Genomic DNA, 13,474 nt, shown 5'->3' with positions numbered 1-13,474 from the left:
AACAACCAGCATGCTAAAGTTATGAGTAAAAATAATATTAAATCTAACTCATGAGGTGTGTCCGAGCGGATTCCTGCACTTCAAATCAGAAAAATTATAATCTAAAATACGCAAGTTAATGTTTCTAAATATGAATAAAGACATATCTGTTACGACAGAAGTGGAACAGAGCACACAGCACTTTATTGGAAATACAGAACAAGAGAAACACAATAAGCAGACAAGAACCTTAAAGAAATCTCTTTAACACATGATACAAACAAGGGATTAACACAACATGACAAATGTACTAATACATTCTGTCTTGTAAAGGATATTGAAAATACATTGCAACCTAAAGTGCATTTGGTGTTTGTATTCAGTCATTTTTTATTCTGTTTCAGAACTTGAGACTTCAAGAACGAGTCTGTTTTTGTTGCATACTAGTACCTTCTCTGTGACACAGTCGCGACAACGTTTGGATGTGGATCGTTTTGGGACCAGCTGTGACAGGCGTGTGTAGTAAAAAAGCTTTTGTCATGTGCACTGACGATAAGTCTGTTTTCAAATCAACTGTGGTCAGAAAAGAAAAGAAAATGAAAAACGACACCAGAAACGGTCCTAAAATTTAAATCATGACTGAGAGCATCAAAACAATTTGGATGATCAAAATAATCATGATTGGGACTTTTGTTTGGAAAAAAAAAAGACCTCCCTATACATTTGTTTAAAATGTGCTCATTTAGGCATTCCAGAAAGTACCAGCGAAACACATCAATTTGAAAAACGATGCCTGAGCTTTTATTTTTTTTTACTTAAACTCTGTAAAAAGTTCTGAAAATAAATACAATTTGAGATAATTTATTGTTACACTTTCAACAGCAGTACTTTTAATATTCCAATTGATCTAAATCCTCCAATCTGCTATGTGCACTAAAGATGCATTTAAGATGTTCTATTTAAACCATAATCATTTTAAAGATGTTCTATTTAAACCACATGGAAAACCAGTAAATAATAATGTTTGCAAAACTGCCGAGGGGGAATTTCCACATGACACCACAAGTATGTGCATAAATTAATGATACACGTGTAAATGATTGTGCTAACCATAAAAAAAGTATACACAAGAAAAGTTCCCCTTTTTTCATTTCATAAATGATACTGAAAAACCTTAGAAAAAAATGTCCCTGCTACTACTACAATACCCTCATTTATGCATTCCTTTCATGTCCATCTAACCACAACGTCAAATTTGACACTTGTCAGAGTGTTTCTGTCAGTCAGATCAACCCTTAGTGCTCATTACTGCTCCTCCAGCCAGGACGGTTTGTCGGAACCTGGAGGCTTTAGCTTGACATTAAACTGTATTAGAGTTTGTTCCAACTGCTGCTGGTTGCCAGCAAAGTATGCAGAGGTTGCATTGTGGAAAAGAAGCAGCTGCTTGTGCATCACCTTAACCTACAAGACACAACAGAAGAAAACCAGATAAAATCATTAGGAGTGTCCTGATCAGGATTTGTTTTTTTTTTGTTTTTTTGGCCCTGATCCGATTCAGTCATTTGATTTTGAGTATCTGACAACACAAAGTCTCCATCGTATAATTTTGTAAAAATAAAAAGACAAATGTAAAAAAAAAAAACAGAGCCAGGCTGTCACCTAGTATCATTTCATTTCCCTTCTTTTATCATTTAACACTATAACAGGGCACTTCCTTCCACTTCATTAAAAATGGCCATTCTATTCAAATATAAATTCTTAAAAATGAGCAATGACTGTCTTTTAAAATCATTGTTGTGGCATGAATATGATGAGCATTCATGACTAGCTTTTATCAATATAACCCTTTATCATTTGGGTCTTGGACATTATTGATATTTTTAAAACATTTCTTCCTGGAGCTTGCACTTTGTAGACGGTCCCTTGGCAGTCGTCTCACTGACGGCCGTTCTCATTAAAAAGAACCAAAGACCTGATCTTTTTTCTTTTGAAATGGTCGTCGTTTGAGTTAAGACTAAAAAAAAGAGACACTTGCTGTCAGTTTTAATCGTTTATTGAAAGTTTCTGAGCCTGGAAATCTAAATCTGTGAATAGCCTAAGCTGCTCAAACTATAGCGTATTCTGCTGCGCTTCACGGCAGTAAAATGTTGTGATCCGTTCATGGTGTGTAAACTTCTAGTTGAGTATTTATCTTCAACAACAAGATCCATAGCACTGATCAAAAGAACGTTAAAATAAGTATCTGATCCCTGATCAGGATTAAACCTCTGATTCTGATCGAGTCTGAAACTACATGATCTGGTCGGATTTCCTTCCATTCACGTGATTAAATCAGTACATTCCTAAAATGTTACTTGTGACAGAATCAACTATAAAAGATAAATCTGTTCTTAGATCTGAGAAAAAAATGTTAAAGCACCCAACTATAAAAATCTACATTCTAGTAAAAAGACAGTTTTTGTCCCCAAAAATTAAAGCTATCATTTGATAAATATAGCTAGTTTATCTCAAAACAACCTAATTTATCTTAAAAGTGTTACATATGTGAGTTGTTTTGATCATTTCTCAAATCCCAAACCGAAGTAACTTCTGATTTACTTCGCTATACTGTTCCTAAAGTACTAACAGTACATTTAAGATCCCTAAATTACACACATTGGGGAAACATTTCCAGTGTTTCCGCCTCAGAGCACACCCAGTAACTGGAATACCTAGTTTTGAATAAGCCCACATCTGTGCTTGTTTGCACATGTGTAACCAACCACCTTAAACTGTGATGTCACGAGGTCATCACTGCAATCAGATGATAAGATTAGCACGCCATAAATATCATTTCACTGCTTTATATCAATGAGTAGTGGCTACAGTAGCCCATGAAAGGATGACATCAGGAGTTTTATGATCTGAAGCTTTCACTTTAACAACTATGAGCAGTGTTAACTGGAAGTGGAAAGAGTAGAAAAGATGGATATGATTAAATCATTTAATTTCACAAGAGAATTAAACAGAGTGGGAAATATCTATGTAAATGAAAATAAGTCATAGTCAAATATAAGTTGTGACACAAACCTTATTTTCCTCCAAGAATTTCAGCTTAATGGTGACATCACTACGGAGCCTTTCGTATTTATCTCTGTGGATCTGGTAGTCGTGCTGAGCCATCTCAATGCGAACCATGGAGGCGGCGTCTCTTGGGCCCATACTCAGCTCCTCCAGATCGGAGCGATACGCATCAAACTCCAGCCTGCAGCAACAATAGAAGCACAATCTAATTTGTCAAAAGGATCACTGCCTTATTTGACTCTACAAACAATCCCAGAGCTCTTACCTTGCATTTTCATAATGCTTAATGGTGATCAGAGTATCTTCCATGGTTTTATTGACCAGTGTGTTCACGCTGGACACAAAGAAGTTGATGGCACCAAGCAGAGACTCGCCATTTTTACACAGCAGCTTTTGTGTTTCTGCGTTATACCCAAACTCATCCTGCAGAGGAGAACCCAATCTTAACTCGTCTCCTTCACAACATGTCACAAGGAGATGTTTGGCGATATCGAACCTGCAACTCAGGGGACTTCTGGCTCAGGTCGGTGAATGTGTCACCCAGGGCCTGCTGCGTTTCAACCATGCTTTGAAAGTGGCTGATGAGCGCAGTCGCCAGTCTCAGGATGTTCTCATACTTGCTCTTGGTGTCTTTCAGCAATTCTATCTGAGCTTCCAGTTCCAGGTCTACCGTCCGTGAGCCGCGGCCAAACTTCTCAGAGAACATCTGCTTTGTACACTAAAAATAGATTTAAATCAGGAGAAATGTTACAACCAGCATACCTTAGGAGCATTATTTTTATTTTGTTGGAATATAAATGGAAAACCTGATATCCTTAAGTGAAAAGTTGTGTAACTTTTTTCTTAACTTTCAGGAAAATGTAGTGTTTTAGGGGATTATATAAATTAAGATGGATAAAAAACACTATGGCAAATAAGACTGAAAAGCAAATTCCTGCTGATATGATAGTAAAAATACACCAAAAAAAAAAAAGTCCCTTTTTTGACCTTCATGATTTCGCCGTTTAATTGTATAATGATGCTTTCTTCAGCATTTTGATTCCTGTCAGCCAACATGAAATGATGCTATTACAGCTATCGGGTCTAGAACTATGCTGCATTATTAGAGGAGAAAAATCAACCAGAAGTTTACAATTTAAGACCAACTCCAATAAAAATTGTGTTTTTTGGCGTTTTAACATGCTCTAGAAGCATTTTTCTGATGATGTGGGACATTTTTGATGAAAGTTAAACTTAAAATAGCATTTCTCAGTATTTCTTTATTGAAATTGTTGTGAATCAGGAGCAGATAAAAAATGCCTTTGGAAAAAGCTTGTAGATGTGGCATGGGTACTACAGTCGGTGGGCAACTGATGCATTCCCTTGTAGACAAATGGATCCATGTAAATTTTCCTGATCGGAGCTGGAATCTGGCTCCAAACTGTACGGCTGAATGGCTTCAAAATTGCTCGCCATTTCTGTTGCACCAGTAATGGGGTTGGTGGGGGCTGTAAACTAGCAGGACAGAATGTGAGCAGGTGGGTGACGGGAAGTGGGGCGGGCTTAATCCGCACAAACAGTCCCACCCAGAGCTCCGAAGCAAATTTCCTATTAACTACTGCAGAAAACGACTGTTTTTTTTTAATTTTAGGTTAAAAATTGCATAATCATAATTTAAAAAAACACTGGGAACGCTTTTAAAAAGAGATCACTGTCTTTAACAGTGTAACCTTATTGGCATTTACATGAATACAAAAGATTTAAAAGGCTGTTTATAACTTACCTTATATGTGTTAATTCCCCATTTCTTTACACTATCCAATTTTTCCACGGCTACACCTCGAGAAACCTCTTCAGTTGGACTGATGCTGTGATTGGAAGACCCTAAAGGATGAAGGACCAAAATTGCAGAACAATATTGTTGGTAAAGTCTGAAGGTGATTGTCTATTGCATGGATTGTGACAATAACAGGTGATAGAGTGAGCGTGGCGATGAACTTAATGGATACCTGGATGCTGGTCTGACTGGTGGGCAAGGCGACTGGCTGAGGAGTGACTGTGAGGTAAGTTAACACCCCTGGATTTCATGCGAATGTCTGAAATGATGATGGTGACGATGAGGAGAGAAGAGGGAATATAAGACAGAATGAGGCGAATATAAAGCAAAGGAGCATGGTACTAAGATGTGTGTAGCTTTATAGGAATACAGGTAGAATGAAATCAAAGAGTCAGACTCTGTGAAGGGAATATGGAAAACCAAGTTTTGACGATCCAGATGCAGTTTTACCATGCAGTTAAAAAAAATGGATGAAAATGAATATCATATGAAGAAAAGATTGCATCGGGTAGACGATTCAAGCTCGTTTTCCAGTTAGCTCCAAAGGGAAAAGGTTTTCATAGACATAAGCAAAAACATTCCACATTCCAATTAGAGCATTCTTCAGTTTAAAAGCATTTCTCAATGCTGCAGATATGAGCCGAGTTGGTATGAAAAAGGCTGCATACAGCTCCAACAGCCAGACAATCTCAAAACTACTCAGAGGAAGGCTGAAAAGCTCTCAAATGCATACAGGGAGATAAAGAAAGAAATTTAAATGAACAAAACACGTTTGGCAGCAGACAAAGCAACCTGGTCCTGGTGCAGGAGCTCGTCTTCTGTCCAGATATTCAGGATTGTAGTGAATTGCTGGGCCTATGGAATATGATGTTTGCAACATAAACTAACCAAGCCCCGGCAAGTTCAAAAATAAAAAAGATGATGTCACAGTGTAACATGATTTCTTAAATTTGCAATAGAATGGAATTTTTCCCATAAAAATGAACTAATTGAATGTGGATAAAATAAATACCTTTCATGATACATAATCAAACCCCCTAAATTCCCACAGAGCAATATTTACTTTAGAACATCAAAATGCTAAAGAGAAGTAGAAGATTGCAGCAGTCTGGTCGGCTGGCTCTACCTTTGATGGTGCTGGTGGGAATGATGCCCCCTGCTGGTCCCCCATAACCACCTGATACAATGCTGGTTTCATTCAGGTTGGGTCCAGACACCATCACCTGCTGCAGATCCTGTAGGATTAGCGAAAGAAAATAAAAGGAAACATCTGCACATTTTTTGGTAAAACTGGTAAAATAGAAAGTATTAAAAGCCGTGTCAAGAAAAATTGTTATTCAGATCGACAATTATTGTTTTATTTTGAAAGTGCTTGTAAAAGATTTATCTATAGAAAAACAAAAACACAGCAGCTATAGGACAGGCAGTATCATTATTTAGCAACACTTTTGAAACCAAACTAGTAAGTTCAGTTTAAATTGTTTTATGTTTATAACTACAGGAATCCCACCGTATTGTCAAGCTATAGGTACAAATTTACCTTATTCCAACATATCTTCTAATAAATGCATTACTAAATAAATATCCTTCTTGTATCAGTTGCAATTGAATATTTTCTCATGGAAATAATATACCCAGTTTGTTCCATTTGCACATATTTTACTTTTCTTTTTAAATATTACTGGAATCATTTGGTTCGTGTCCATATTTGTTGTAGGCCTTTTCGTCAGTTAGGTGCCTCGGAGGTTAAACCTTATTTTTTAGAAAAAGTCGATAAAGTGAGCACAATATATTTGTTTGATGGTATTTTTAGACCCAGTCGTTGAGAAATACGAGTCCTACCTGCTCCAGGCTGTCATCCTCCGGTAGAGTCCCGGTGTCTCCGTTGCTATTAATTGGGATCTCCATAGTAGCAGCCTTGCTCATAATACTGTCAGCCATTATATTAAATGTCTTCACAAAAAAAGGTCGAACGTTTGTTTGTTTTAGGAAAAGTCTAAATCATGAAGCTTTTGGACCCAGATGGATGTAAAAAATGAATAAATAGCGGTTTACCCGCACGGATGCTAACGTGGCGGACTAACAAGCAGCGGTGCTGATGATGTGGCTGGTGGTTCTTGCTGCTACCGATCAAGCTAGCTTTCAATCTTGATCTTGGATATATATGTATCAATGGCCACTCGTAAAACATATAGGTCGTAAGCAGACACAGAACGGACTACAGGTAAAACAAAACTAACTGTAATAATCCATTTCTGCTCAATTATTCAATGCCGCGTGCATGAGATTGTTTAACCCCAAATCCATCACATCGTTATCCGTCAGACTAAATCCCTGCATCTAGCCAACTAGCAGCCTCGAACGTGTCACTTCATAATAAAAGTTGAATGAATTCAAATTCTTCTATATGTACACCACATCTATTTATCAAGCCAGAAAAATAAAACAAGAAGTATTATTTATTATATTATTTGTGCGCTTTAATGCACAGGTCGGGATAAAATCGATATTGTGAGACGTGTGCTCTTATTTTGAAGAGTGAATCACTAACCCAGCTTCATCAGGACGCTTCCGTTTCGTCTATCACCATCTTCCACGTTTGTGCTGACGTAGTGTTATCCTGTCGCTGCAGTCTCTGTGGCTGCACTATTACCCACAGGCGGAAGAGGTCAGTAGCTCTGCATGACATAAGGACATTTTGTCTTCACTGCTTTTTCCAGTCATGTAGTATTGAGCATCTTATTTTCCCCAGAAAATGGCAAACTATATTAAAAAAACTAACTTTAGACATAAATGGTGATTTTATATTTATGTTGGTAAACAGTTCATATTCTGAATTTTGCCGAATTTTTCTATTGTTGTGAATCGTTGTATGTAATTGTGAGATTTTTGAGTATGATTCAAGCTTTATATGGTCCAAAAAAAAAAAAAACTTTTTAATAATATGGCACTTTTTTTTTTTTACCAAGGGCATTCAAAACCCTTGATGTCGGGGAATTCTGAGATAAGCCAGAAGTTTATAATTTCATTATCTGCAGCAAAACATGGCAGTATAAATGTGAGTGTAAAAACACTACAGTGTGAGGAATAAGTGTGCTTTGTTTTAAAACTGCACTACATTTACTTTAGATTAAAGATATGCATTACCGATGGAAAAGGTATGCCGTGCAGGTTACGTTTAGTTCACCTGTCTGCACTAAGAAACTGTTAAGAAACAGCTGCTATTACATTTTACATTATTAACATTCTGAAGGGAGCTGACCATGTTCTTATATAATTACACGCAGTGTTCACAGTTTCACATTTTAAATGAAAAGCAATTTTCTCTTGTGTTAAACACCTTACTATCTTTTGCCTTGGTCACACACTCATACAGGAATTGATCCGTACAGATTTTTGGGCTGTCCGGGCCCATTGAGAGTTGTAGAAAGGAGCAGCTGCATCTTAAGGGGAGCGTAGGTGTCTTGCAGTTCCCTTGAGGCTCGTGCAGCCACCTTAAGGGATGTCATGAAAAAGGAACGTACCATACGACAAAAGTGTGTAAGGCACCAACCTTGTGACGTATGGGGAATGATGCCCTTTACACAGCACTCCAGTTATTAGTAAAGTGAGCGGACTGGCTTACTGACCGAATGCTGCACGCACAGGGTGTGCAGGTGATATGTAGGTGCTTTCGGCATATCCTTTCAGGGGTTGCACAAGTGGTTTGGCAGACACAACCCTGACACAACCCTATATATTTAGTTTGGGCTAGGGACCGGCGCAGGGAAACCCAGACTTGGGGTCCCTTTGTGGCTGTTAGCCAGTGGCATGAAGGGTCTTGCCCAAGGACCCCCACTGGATGAAGACCATCACCTCCCCTGGGAATCAAACCCTGGTTTCCCATGTGCCAGTCCAGCACTTAACCAAACTCTGATTTCTGACAGTCAGGCTGTGTGCACTGATCTTGCACCTTTCACTTGAACACCACAAACGGGCTCCCTGGCAGTGTGCAGGGTTCAGGTGGGTTGAAAAACATGAAAATCCACATGACATGCCTGCATCTCACCAAACCCTTACTTACCCGAGCGTGTTTCTTAAGTATTCACTACAACCTGATGCCAGCTGTGCGTAGGGGTCTTCATATCAGTCACCGCTGCACGCCCGTAAAAAAATTAATGTGCAGGAAAATTACGGGATCACCAAGATGTCCACATCTTAAAATTTTGTGTGGACCACCTGCATGTCCTGTACAGATTTGTCTATTTTTCACAAGCAGAAAAATCCACCCATATGGCATCTGTATACCAATATCTAATCATTTTGGTGGTTACCAACATCAAAGATTGAGTTTTATACATCAACATTTATGTTTTGATTGTTTGAGGGTATAGACACCACTAAAGAAAAAAATATTTGCATGCCGGAGAGTGTAAATTTGACGATGCCTGTAAATCTAGAACATAGACCAAATGAAGTTTTAAAGATCCCAGTCGGTGTCTTCTGTGAGACCTTACTCCTTGTCACAAAGGCAGTTTAGAGAGGGGAGCCAGCTCTTATCCACAGTGAACCCCTCCCCATATTATTTTAGAGAATATTTCATCTTGATGCTTAATGATCATTAAACATACTTCCAGATGTCGGGAGGGAACCTTTTTGTTGCTCTTAAAGCAAATGTCTGGGATCAAACAGCCAACTTGAGAAAAACAATACAAAGCAGTGCCAATTGCATCCACAATGATGGAATCACAAACACCACTGAGCTTTTACCATATGGAAGTGATTTTTGTTTGGGTATCTCTAATATGCCGTTTTGAACAATCATTCAAAATCTCCCCAATCTGTGGTGCAATCAACCGAAAGACTAATCAATCATTCTGATAGTTCAGGATGTTTAAAGAAAGTCAGGAAAGACAAGACATGATCAATAAAAGCAGACATTTGTTGCCTTGTTGGATATTAGTCTCAGTCCTGGCAAAAGCACAAAGGCTACATGTCTTTGTCCGTTTGAGCGTTGTACACTTCAGCTGCAAACATGCAGTTTCAGGTGACAAGAAATGCTTTTGACTGACAGGTGTTTTCAGACTAACTATGGCCGACAAAGACCCTCTGTTCCACACTTCAGGCGTCAGGCACCTTTTGAAGGTGATAATTTAAAAACAAACAGCAAGTTGTCAGGAGTAATTTTTTATTGTATTTATCTAAGCTAAGTCTAATGTAACTAAGGAAAGTAATACCTTTAAAACACAGAAAGAAAAACAACTTTATATGTCACTGGGTTGTGCGTTGAAACAACTGCCGATGTTTTCCTTCCAATTTCCAAGTCAGACTATCTCTGTTTTTCACAAGCTACCACGGTGGCACTGACGACAGCCATGGCGTGAGAGGCCTGGCCCTGGTGAAAATACAGGCTTCGCTGTAGCTCTGATGTTTCCAATTACATTCACCTGGATAATCAGAGGGACAACCAGTGAGAAGCCGCAAATAAAATGAGAGGGCAATTTAGGAATCGTAAATCCCACGAGGGATTGTCGGCATTTCAGTAAAGTGTTAAAGTAGCAGTTATTTGTTGTTGTTTTTTTAAAGCTACCTTAGTTGGCCCACAGAAGCTGTGGTCAGGATATGCACGAAAGGCAAGGTTTGGTTTTGTTTAGGCTGTTTACTTACATTCTCATGCAATCTCATAAAGGAGGCTTACAATTTTGCAGAAACAAGTTTTTTTTGTTTGCTTTATTTTCACAGGACCATTCATTCCCATGTTTCCCATTCAAAAATTCCAGGAAGTGATTTTAAATCCATTGCAAATATGTTTATAAACCTTTCAGAAAAGACACAATGCAGATGCAAAAAGGTTATTTGTTTTTCTAAAATAATAAATCTCTTTAAATCAACTCCTGAATACAACCATCCAGTTATTTATTTTTTACTTCGCCTTTTCTGTTGTTCCTTGTAGGCAGGGGTCTTCATACCACTGGATTCAGAATAAAGACATCACTCACTGAGTTCTGCTCAACATAAGCTTTGTGATTTCCCCCCGCAAAGGATCAAAAAGGTGCCTGTAATCAAAACTTGCTGCTAAGATGGAAACCACATTCTCTGAAGCTTTTCTCAGTTTTACACATATTTATTTAATTATGCTGCTAAAGTGGCTTTGTGTTCTTATGCGAATATAGATCTGTGACTTCACACACTTGATTAAAGCTGCTTTTATATTTACTTGTATTCACCAGGGGAATCATTTCTCTGGCTTACAGTTGGAGGAACAACACCTGTTGAAGCTATCCCAGAAACAGATGCAACAATGAAGTCAAGTGACATGTGTTGGCCAAGATCTGTTCTACTCTGTCAACAGGGGATCAGAACCTATGAGTCCCTTGAAAGTGGTGCTGCCTTTAAAGCTGTGCACATACTACTGTAACGATATCACTCAGTGCTGAGCAAGCTGCAACACAGATGTGTCTCTATTAGGACCGGGGTATAGTAAACGCTCTCTATTTTGTCACTTTTATGAAAAAGGACTTGCAAATCAAATTTTTTTTTTCTTTTACAAACCAAGAGAATTCCAATCCTCATGCATGGAGAAAAACTTATAATGAGAATATACGGGCAGAGACTTAGACAGAATTATGGAAGAAAATGATGATTTGACCGTTTATAGTTGAGTTGGGCCTCGTTTGGTATTTGTATCTCCGTAAATATGTCCTAAAAGGAATCATACACAGTGACAAAATCTGTTCCAACTTGTTAGAAATGATGTTACTTGCTGCTCTAAACACACCCTGGAGAAATTTAGTTAATATCTAGTGAATTTAGGGGCTATGTTTTGACTTTTAATCATTCAAAAAAAAAAAGTACATTCTTTCATAAAAAAGTGTAAAGAGCGAGTTGGGTCTGAGGACCGATTCTTGTTCTTTTTTTCCTCTCAAAGTTTCACTTTCCAGTTTGGATCAGGATTTCTGTTGATAGATCGTCCATATTGTTGTACTTATATAATGATCATATAGTTACTTTCAAAACATACAGTTTAGAAATAACAGTGAGATTATTTAATGTTAATGTTGGCAGGTGGATAGTTGTAAGGATTAGAATGTCACCTTTCTTTTCTTAAACCTGTTAATCCATTTTCTTGCTGGTGTGTGAGTTCTGCTTTGTGTGGTTTGTGTAAACAGGAATAATATCTAAAGTACTCTAGCTCTGCTTTAAGTAAAACCAGAGTTCCACAAAATGTTATAAATCAACCAAAAAAGGCGCTGTGGTAATCAAAACAGCCTAGCATATACGGTATTTCTTCTCATAAGAAATGGGTTGATGAGCTAATGCATCCTAGCCCAGTCACCTCATATGTAACTGTCCCTTTTAAGAGCCTTTCTAAAGAGGTGCATGCTAAGGAGCCCGGTGCTTTGAAAACCTTTCTCCCAATACATGTTGTCCTAGCTGTGAGTTAAGATCAGCAATAGAACAGATCCACCGTTTTCTGCAAGAAGAATACCTCCCTGAGAAGTTTTTTTTCCCCCACACTGTGCTCACTTTTCTTTGAAGTTGCATGTTCGGTTAATTAGTAACTCATTTGCTAAATTAGTTGTAGCACTCCACCCAGTTTGCTGACTCTGCAACATCGAGGAATATTACAGACATTTAATAATTTTCTACCAAGATGCAAAAAGTAAAGGTTGAGAAAATATCAATGGTAAACTTGAAATGTTTTACTTTCCATATAAGTCATTGCAATCAGCAGAAAGGATCTTCTGCTCTAGTTCCTAATATTTCAATTTTCTGGATCAATAGTGGTAAAGTAGTTGCATAATAATCCGAGGGTAAGTCCCTCGTGGCTTTCTTTTCTTGAGTAATCCTCTTGTTCTCCTATCCACTATAAATTAAACAAAGAACTTTTGTTGAGTATGTGAGTCTATGTTAACAGGCATCTTAATTTGCAAACCTCGTATAAATTTCACATGTTTCTTTGAGACATTTATTCAGAAGAAACTGTGTTTTGAGCTTGATGCCAAATAGTAGCTTTTAGTGACATGAAGGGCCGTGCAGCTTCAGTGGACATCTTGTGCACAAGATTCCAAAATGTAAGCCTTGCAATGATTCACAACTCTGTTCTTTGTTTTCTGATTTTGAAATGTTTTAATTCATTGAATCTCACTTGATGAACAATTAAGGCCTTTGACACTGCTGAAATTTGGTTTAAATATAAGTAAAAGCTAAACATAAAGAAATACGCATAAAGGACTTAAAAACTAAAATATAAAGTTTAAAGAAAGACCAATACAGTGAAAAAAAAAATATTGTTAAAGTTTTTTAAAGTCCAATGAAATTCCCAAAGAGGCCTTTATTGTGCCATGGGAGCTCATTTGAAGCTGTATAACAGAAAAAGCACGATCCCATCTGACCTGACAATTATTGCAGGGATACTCATGAGCATCTGCTCAGCTGATCTGGGTTCATTTTTGAAAATAAGGGGGAAAATTGAGGTAGAAAAGACCTGCTCTTAAAGAGATTTAAGGAATAAAAACTATTTTAAAATGAAACCTAAACTTTACAGTTTGCAAGAGCAGCTGAGCTAAAACATAGTAAAAGCGCTAATGCTTTGAAGTGCTGGTTAAAACACGTACATATTTTAACATACTCTGC

General features: G+C 37.8%; 1 protein-coding gene across 3 annotated transcripts; it reads right to left on the bottom strand.

Annotated features, from left to right (window-relative positions):
• Positions 1-161: 161 nt before the first annotated feature.
• Positions 162-7,217, bottom strand: LOC101175336 (arfaptin-2). Of its 3 annotated transcripts, XM_020708122.2 has the most exons (9): positions 6,701-7,217; positions 5,985-6,093; positions 5,651-5,713; positions 5,031-5,117; positions 4,805-4,905; positions 3,539-3,760; positions 3,308-3,465; positions 3,049-3,223; positions 162-1,440 (listed from the first exon to the last, which is right to left on the bottom strand). In XM_020708122.2, the coding sequence occupies exons 1-9, from the start codon at positions 6,797-6,799 to the stop codon at positions 1,285-1,287; spliced, it is 1,170 nt and encodes a 389-aa protein (XP_020563781.1). In that variant the 5' UTR covers positions 6,800-7,217; the 3' UTR covers positions 162-1,284. The 3 variants fall into 3 exon arrangements, with proteins under 3 accessions (XP_020563781.1, XP_011480636.1, XP_011480637.1); XM_011482334.3 differs by lacking the exon at positions 5,651-5,713 and having other exon boundaries at positions 6,701-7,216; XM_011482335.3 differs by lacking the exons at positions 5,031-5,117; positions 5,651-5,713 and having other exon boundaries at positions 6,701-7,216.
• Positions 7,218-13,474: the final 6,257 nt, after the last annotated feature.

Source organism: Oryzias latipes, chromosome 13 (genome assembly GCF_002234675.1).
Source record: "Oryzias latipes chromosome 13, ASM223467v1".
In the NCBI taxonomy this organism is placed as follows: Eukaryota; Metazoa; Chordata; class Actinopteri; order Beloniformes; family Adrianichthyidae; genus Oryzias; species Oryzias latipes.
This window is presented reverse-complemented; position numbering and strand designations above follow the sequence as displayed.

What these genes read in the sequence shown, in the direction of transcription:
- LOC101175336 (XM_020708122.2), bottom strand. Translation starts at nt 6,799, where the DNA reads ATGGCTGACAGTATTATGAGCAAGGCTGCTACTATGGAGATCCCAATT. An exon ending in AAGCATTATGAAAATGCAAG is followed by an intron (nt 3,224 to 3,307) that starts GTAAGAGCTCTG and finishes TTGTTGCTGCAG; the next exon opens with GCTGGAGTTTGATGCGTATC. An exon ending in AATTCTTGGAGGAAAATAAG is followed by an intron (nt 1,441 to 3,048) that starts GTTTGTGTCACA and finishes TGTGTCTTGTAG; the next exon opens with GTTAAGGTGATGCACAAGCA.